The sequence below is a fragment of the Cnephaeus nilssonii genome (genome assembly GCF_951640355.1).
Source record: "Cnephaeus nilssonii genome assembly, chromosome: 11".
In the NCBI taxonomy this organism is placed as follows: domain Eukaryota; kingdom Metazoa; phylum Chordata; class Mammalia; order Chiroptera; family Vespertilionidae; genus Cnephaeus; species Cnephaeus nilssonii.
The window spans coordinates 49343424-49351314 of NC_137082.1; the positions used below are offsets into that span (position 1 = coordinate 49343424).

At 37.9% G+C, this 7891-nt stretch overlaps 1 protein-coding gene across 7 annotated transcripts in view; it reads left to right on the forward strand.

The window, feature by feature from the left end:
* The window catches only part of SOCS6 (suppressor of cytokine signaling 6), a 32661-nt gene extending 25398 nt beyond the window's left edge, over positions 1–7263 (forward strand). For all 7 annotated transcript variants that reach the window (XM_079783659.1, XM_079783658.1, XM_079783656.1 and 4 more), the window contains one exon: positions 1624–7263. In XM_079783659.1, the coding sequence (XP_079639785.1) occupies positions 1753–3360 (1608 nt within the window). In that variant the 5' untranslated portion in view covers positions 1624–1752 and the 3' untranslated portion in view covers positions 3361–7263. The remainder of the gene's footprint in view (positions 1–1623) is intronic.
* Positions 7264–7891: the final 628 nt, after the last annotated feature.

The following is a 7891-nucleotide window of genomic DNA, read 5'->3' on the forward strand; positions in this document are numbered from 1 at the left end:
ACATATACTGTCTACTTAAAAGGAGTGACTTGCCAGCTAAAGTCCATTGTCATTATATTATCTAATTTTCATAAATGCCCGTATTTTTGTCAAACAATATATGTTAATAAATGTTACATGTTTATGCTTTGATAGAAGGTAGTGGTACTTGGATACTGAGTTCATCTGATATATAATAATGTTAAAAAGTAACTGGTGTTCCAAATATTTATATGTATTTTGTTTTTTGCAACATGCTCAAGAACATAGGACATGACAATAAGACTTTAAAATTGCTTCTTCTTTATAGAGATAATGTTGCTGATCCCCCCAATAAGTTGTCTGATCTGACTGTTTTACTATAAATGATTTCACGTAGATTCTGGCTACACAGTAAGCAAGTTCCATTTATAACTAAAGTAATCGTTTGTAAGACATCTCTCTCCTTTCAATTTCTACTGTGTCATCATCACTATATCACTAATGGATTTGTGTTATAATTTATCTGTTGATCAATCTCCTACTGGATTATGAGGCCATAAACCCTTTATTAATTTGCATTTTACCACACAGTGCTGGGTATATAGTAGGGCTTTGTAAATGCACAGTGAATTAACGAATGTCATCAAGGTTAGGGGAGGTCACAATCTTACTCTTAATTTTGTTAGCATTTTGCTCAAGTTCAAGCTTGTTACATTATACTTTGATGGTTGCACAAACTGCAGGACATGGCCACAGAGGAAATAAACCATGTAAAGTAAACAGAATGATTTCTGTGATCAGTTAATATGAGTTAGGAAGCCACATTTTTTTCCTCTGAAATGACTTTCAGAAAGTCTCTACAGAATTGAAATCCTGTCATTTCAATGATGGAACAGTGTATAAAAAAAGTTTAGAAATTATGTTTCTGCATACAGAAGTAAAAATTTGCCATTGGACATTGCAAAAAAAGAAGAGGAAGACATGATAATTCTGGAACTATGTTTCATGATCTTCTTCCCAGTAGATCTCCACTGGCCATACCCAGTTGTATGGGAGTGCCAAAGGTGGGGCACTGGGCCGGGTGTAGCGGGGTTGGGGAAAGAAGGTGAATGGGCCTGGAAGGGAGAGAGCAGCATTGCTGAGCTTTCCTAGAGAGCGTATCACAGATTGTGGGATGCTTTTATCTTTTCATATTTACAGATGTTTACATTTTTAAAAACATGTATAAGTTGTTGAGGAATCCACTAGGCTTGATATTCTCCAAGTTTTCATAGTTCCTCCTCCTCTAAGTGTTTGGTGTTTGTGGGACACACACTGGTGGCTGGGCCCTGTGTGAATTAGTGCTGAAGGTGAGCATTAGGAAAGACCAAAACTCTGACCCATAATTCAGGAGACAACAAAAAGCAAGGTATAAAAGGAAACAGGTAGATTAGGGTTTGTTCTTTAAGCATTATTCGTCAAATGCTGATTACATAGGAGGCACTGATCTATTTCGCTGGGGGAAATGGGCGAAAAAAAACCACCTGTTTTAATGGACCTGACCTTATGAACATACCTGGGTGTCTTTGTTCAAAAGCTAAAGGATTGAAACTGAGTAAGATAAAAGTTTTGTGAAAAATTTTTTAATGTGACCTTTTAATAATATTTATTTATTTATTTTAGAAAATGGCTCCAAAGGGTAAATGAAGCTGGAAAAATATGCAGATGCAGCGTTGCATATGGCCTGTCCTGATGTTCAAGGACAGTATTCCAGAGAGAAATTGATTCCCTTGGATTTGGTCACCAGTCATAATGAAGAAAATCAGTCTTAAAACCTTCCGGAAATCTTTCAATTTGACTAAAAGTAAAGAGGAAGCGGATTTCATGGTAGTGCAACAGCCCTCACTAGCCGGTGATTTTGGGAAAGAAGATTCCTTGTTCGGTAGCTGTTATGGGAAGGACATGGCCAGCTGCGACATCAACGGTGAAGATGACAAGGGGGCCAAAAACAGATCCAAAAGCGAAAGCCTCATGGGTACGTTAAAAAGACGGCTTTCTGCCAAGCAGAAGCAGAAGGGCAAGGGCAGCGGCCCCTCCGGGAGCTCTGCTGACGAGGACGCCTTCTCCTCCTCCTCAGCACCCATAGTCTTTAAAGATGTGAGAGCTCAAAGGCCCATCCGGTCCACGTCCCTCCGCAACCATCACTACAGCCCTACACCATGGCCTCTGAGACCCACAAACTCTGAGGAGACATGTATCAAGATGGAGGTGAGAGTCAAGGCCTTGGTCCACTCTTCCAGTCCAAGCCCAGCCCTGAACGGGGTTCGCAAGGACTTTCATGACCTTCAGTCGGACTCGGTGTGCCAGGAACAGAATAGTTCCCTGAAGAGCTCAGAGTCTCAGAATGGAGACCTGCACCTTCACCTTGATGAGCATGTGCCTGTCGTTATCGGACTTATGCCTCAGGACTACATTCAGTATACTGTGCCTTTAGAGGAGGGGATGTACCCTCTGGAAGGACCCCGCAGCTATTGTCTGGACGGGTCTTCTCCCATGGAAGTCTCTGCGGTCCCTCCTCCCGGGGGAGGGAGCTCCTTCCCCGAAGACGAGAATCAGGTTGACCAGGAGCTCGTGGTGGCCCCAGAGATCTTTGTGGATCAGTCAGTGAATGGCCTGTTGATCGGCACCACGGGGGTCATGCTGCAGAGCCCCAGAGCAAGTCACGACGATGCCCCTCCACTCTCACCGTTGCTACCTCCAATGCAGACGAATCCGATCCAAAGGAACTTCAGCGGGATCACTGGCGCAGACGCCCACGTGGCAGAGAGTATGCGCTGTCATTTGAACTTCGATCCTAACTCTGCCCCTGGGGTTGCCAGAGTTTACGACTCAGTGCAGAGTAGTGGGCCCATGGTTGTGACAAGCCTTACGGAGGAGCTGAAAAAACTTGCAAAACAAGGATGGTACTGGGGACCGATCACACGCTGGGAGGCAGAAGGGAAGTTAGCCAATGTGCCCGATGGCTCTTTCCTTGTTCGGGATAGTTCTGATGACCGTTACCTTTTAAGCTTGAGCTTCCGCTCCCATGGCAAAACACTTCACACTAGAATCGAACACTCAAATGGTAGGTTTAGTTTTTATGAGCAGCCAGATGTGGAAGGACATACGTCTATAGTTGATCTAATTGAGCATTCAATCAGGGACTCTGAAAATGGAGCTTTCTGCTATTCCAGGTCTCGGTTGCCTGGGTCTGCAACTTACCCCGTCAGACTGACCAATCCAGTGTCCCGGTTCATGCAGGTTCGCTCTTTGCAATACCTGTGTCGCTTTGTCATACGTCAGTATACCAGGATAGACCTAATTCAGAAACTGCCTTTGCCTAACAAAATGAAGGACTATTTACAGGAGAAGCACTACTGAAATTAGGGGAGCCCCGCGTCCTGCACTTTGGGAGGAAGGAAAAGAGATTGAAATACAGTTTACAGATGTTCATTGCTATCAGAATCTTTGCTGCCATACTATTTCAGTTTTATTTGTAAAAGAGTAATCAATTTGTTTTCAGGTGGGAAGTGTGGGCAAGGTGTCTTGGTTTTATTTTGGTTCTTTAAAAAGGGAATCTTGAGGCTTAACAAGTGTGAGTTCTCTTTCATCAATGTGCAGAATAATCACAATGTGAATTATCAAATTCTCCTTTCCCCCACCCCCATCCTTTGCTGCTATCCACTGTGATTTTTATGCATTAAAAGCACATTTCATGTGTATTCAACCCTAAGTAAAGTTGAATGAAACTTACAGAATGAAATTGTCATGTCTCTTTAAATGGCCCATTTTCAAAGATAATGTTGAGTAATCATACCCTTGTGATAGAACACAGAATTTACACGTACACTGAAAATGATTTTTTAATCTCATACTTGAGAAAGATTTATTTAGAATTATGAATTGATGTAATCTTGGGTACTGGAACGTGGACCTGCAACATATTTTTTATAACACTCATTTCTAAATTATTTTAAAGGCTGTGCTATTTTTTTGTTTTGTATTGTGAAAATTTGAATTTTTCTGTTGCCTTCATTTTCATCTTGTGATTTGTCTATTTTAATAAATGGCCTTACATAAAAAAATCATAAAGAAATGCATATCACCAGTTTAGAAATTGTTGCCTTTTCTGTCCTAAGTTCTGGTACAAATTGGCATAACATATAAAGATCTATGGAACTAGAGATATTAAAGAAGTCCTAGATGGTCATAGTTTCCTGTGATAGCGGTGTTTTTGTGTTATCTTTATTTTTCTTTGCTAAAATGTTTTTTTGTCTGTGATTTCTTTTGCTTAGTCAACATTTTCTTGGGTGAACTTGATATAGAATTGATTTTCGTAAATGGACTAGATTCTGTTGGAACATTAAAATTTCTATAAAATTGAAATTGATTTGAATAGAAAGAAAACATTGTTTTAAAGTTGGATTTATTTTTTTTATGTGTAGTCACTATTAAGATGTGCTAGATTTGACCATTCATCCCACCAAGAAAACAAACAACAAACCCAGTGATTTTAGTTGAAAAGTTGTAGAAATTGCGAACACCATGTAAGAAAAACATTAAAACCATATCAGATATATGGAAGTCTTGTTGCCTTCCCTATATACTGCCATTTAAAAACCGGTTTTTATTGTTTTATTTTTTTTAAGTCTTAGGTAAATTGGCATTGTTAGTTATTTTAACTTTTAGATTCAGTTTGGTTTTTTTTTTGGGGGGGTGGGGGGTGATATCCCTAGTACTTTGTAGTTATTTTGAAATATAGTGTTTACTCACTTCATGATTCTTTAGTGTAGTATTTTGGGAATGCCTCATCCAGAAAATGTTTTCATCTCAGATGCAACATGTAATTTAAGACAGTTTTACCTTTGTCACTCAGTTTTCCTAGCTTTTACCCCCCCCCCCCCCCAAACACACACACCCCACATCCCCATTTAAGAACAAGAGTAAAGATCTTAGGTCAAACTTAATGGCTTTGTCATTCAGACATAGTAGTATCCCTTTTTTTCTCTATTTATTTTTTAGGGTCAGAACTGAGAATTAAGAAGAAAAGGCACAATGCCATAACATGGTGTTACGGTATTTTAACTTAAAGGGGGAAAGGTACTTAATTTTGGTGGAATGTTGATTGTACCTTGTTACAAAGCCTCATTTTCTGATGTTTTCACCTAAGAAGATGGAGTGTTGAGTATACTGTAATAATATAATTTAAGTGTTCACTATAAGCTATTTGGATTAAGAACTATAACAGAGTTGTAATCTTATCAAATTAATGCAAGACATTTAAACTTATTTTTTTGCAAAACTATTTATTTTTAAACAATTTAAAGTCTATCTAGGGTGAGTTAAAAGTCCCTGTGCATCTATATTAGATGGCAGGTATTGTCACAGAGTCACTGTGTATTAATAATAGATGTTGAGATGGCTTCTCCATGTTTCTAGAAGCATTTACATGTACCCTTTGTGAGATCACGGTGCACAGAGGTCTTTGGACCGCCCAGAACCCCATCTCAGCATGCGGGCGTAGCCTGTTCCTTACATTTTCCTCATGGGAATGTGTTTAAGATCTAGCCATTTAGTTTCCAGTTAAGATTATTCTGATTTTCATCTGAATGTTTTTAAAATTGTATTTTGTGTTTTTATGGAGAGCAAGCGTTGATACTCTTCTAATTTAGAAAGTCAGTTCTTATGTGCTTTTGTATATTGGTATATCAAATTCTTTAAAGTAAAATGCCCTATTCTAATTGAATTTGAAATTCCTAGGGTCTGATACTCTGTTGATAAAAATAAAAGTATTTGCCAAGAAATTATTTACAAACAAAAAGAAATATTGCAGTATTTTCTGCTTTTGCCTAGAGAGAACCATTTGTAATAGGCAATGCAATATAATAGGAAAGATTGGCTTTATAGGATCCTAAAACAGTCTGATTAAAAATGGGAAGGGGAAAAGAGAGATAAATGTTCATACTGTAGTTTGGTCTAGATACAATTTGGATAAATTTCTGGATTATATTGAATGGTGGCTTAGATGACATGGACACAAACAGGGAGTGATTTTTTTAAATATGATTCTAAAAGTCTGAACTCAAGGCATGAAAGAAAACAAAAGCGGTATCCTTTTGCCATAATAAAATGAATCATCTGTTTTTATCAAATATTTCATCAAAAACCACGATGGAGGCCAGAACTATTTCCAGGCTTACTAGGACACTATTATGCATTTTTATAAAAAGAAAGCATAGAAAGTACTTGAAAAATATCTCACTCTTAATCTTTCTAAAGAAAACTGTTATCTTTCTACTTGGTGCAATAATCTGAAGATTTCGGAGTCAAAAGTATTATATCACAGGAAATGATCACAGAGCTAAAAATAGTTTTTAAGGAAGCCAGCTGCACAGGGCAACCTTCTTGCTATGAAGAAAATCGTGTGCCAAAGGCTAAATCATTGGCACACAGGAACTACAATCAAGTATACATTTTCATTTCTGAGCCAGTATTATTGAAACAGGACAAGTGTTACTAACATCTTAAATAGAGGTTATATGCCATGTCTCTGCTTGTGCTAAAGTCTAAGTATCTTTCTTAACAGTGCTTTCAGAAACACCAGTCTTAATCATTGTACATTTCACATTATATACGAGAGATTTGCTTTATGAGTGATTCCGATAATATATTTTCAATCTTAGTGGGTTTTCATCAAATGTGCAGTCTGATTTTGAAATTGAAGTCTCTACCAGCATTAGACAGTTTTGTTGAAAACTATTAGTTTCAATTAGGAACAATGGCCAGTTCCGTAAATAACTTAAAAATTCTGAAGTATGGGTACACTAGTAATCACAAATTTGGTTTCTCCAAATACTTTTTTAATCCTGCAAAGATGGTTTTTTATAAACATCCTTTGTATTAATTAGTCACAACATGGCAGATGCATAGTTGCCGTTTCTGAAAAGTGATCCAAACAGTCCATCCAGAGGTGATGAGAAATTCTTACAGAATTTTGTAATAGGTGTACACGTTGAGTTAAAGGAATTTTGTAGTCGTTGGAGTGCCATGAAATTAATCCTTGCAATCCAGATTGCTGTAGTTTACACTTTTCTGTATGTTTTCAATCAGGTGTGTATTATTTGTACGAGAGCACCACACAATGAATTATCCAAAGTCCATTGATTTTAATACGTGTTTTGGTTTGTACACGAATTATAGTAATTTCTTGCACATTTTTGGAAATTAATTGTATAAGAATTTATGTATCTGCTTCTAGATACAGTATGTAAATAAAAATTTCGTTCCCAAGATCTGCCTTGTAGTGTATTTAATAACCAGGTGCAGATTTTAATTCATAGAGGGTTAGTAGATAATTTCTAGATGTCCCATAAACAGGGCCGAGACTGGAGGGCAGGGACCAGCAAATTTTAGTAAAAAGGGGAAAGTGAAATAGTGTCATTCAAGGGAGACATCAAATTAGGGGTCAGCCAATGTTGCTAATATCCTGAAGCCTTTGACATAAAGGCTGAAGAGAATAGGCATAGGCAGAACATTTAAACAAAGGATCGTTAAAATTAACATAATACTGTAATTGGATTGTGACATTTAAAAAAGCATGTCTCTTATTGCTTAATAGTATTTCATGGAACTAGAGCCAAGTTATCCAAGTGCATTGTGTAGAAGTTATTTAGATATTCACAGACAAGAATGATTTTTTTTTGTCTAAAGTTTTACCTATGTCTCCTTTTTCCCCAATTGACGCCCCCCGCAAGCCATTCCTACCCCGAGCAAGCCCCCACCACCCCAGTGTCTGTGTCCGTTGATTATGCTAATATGCATGCATACAAGTCCTTTGGTTGCTCTCTAACCCTCCCTCCCCGACAATTTGTCTCTAGATCGATCTATTCTTGTTCATCAAATTATGTTCATC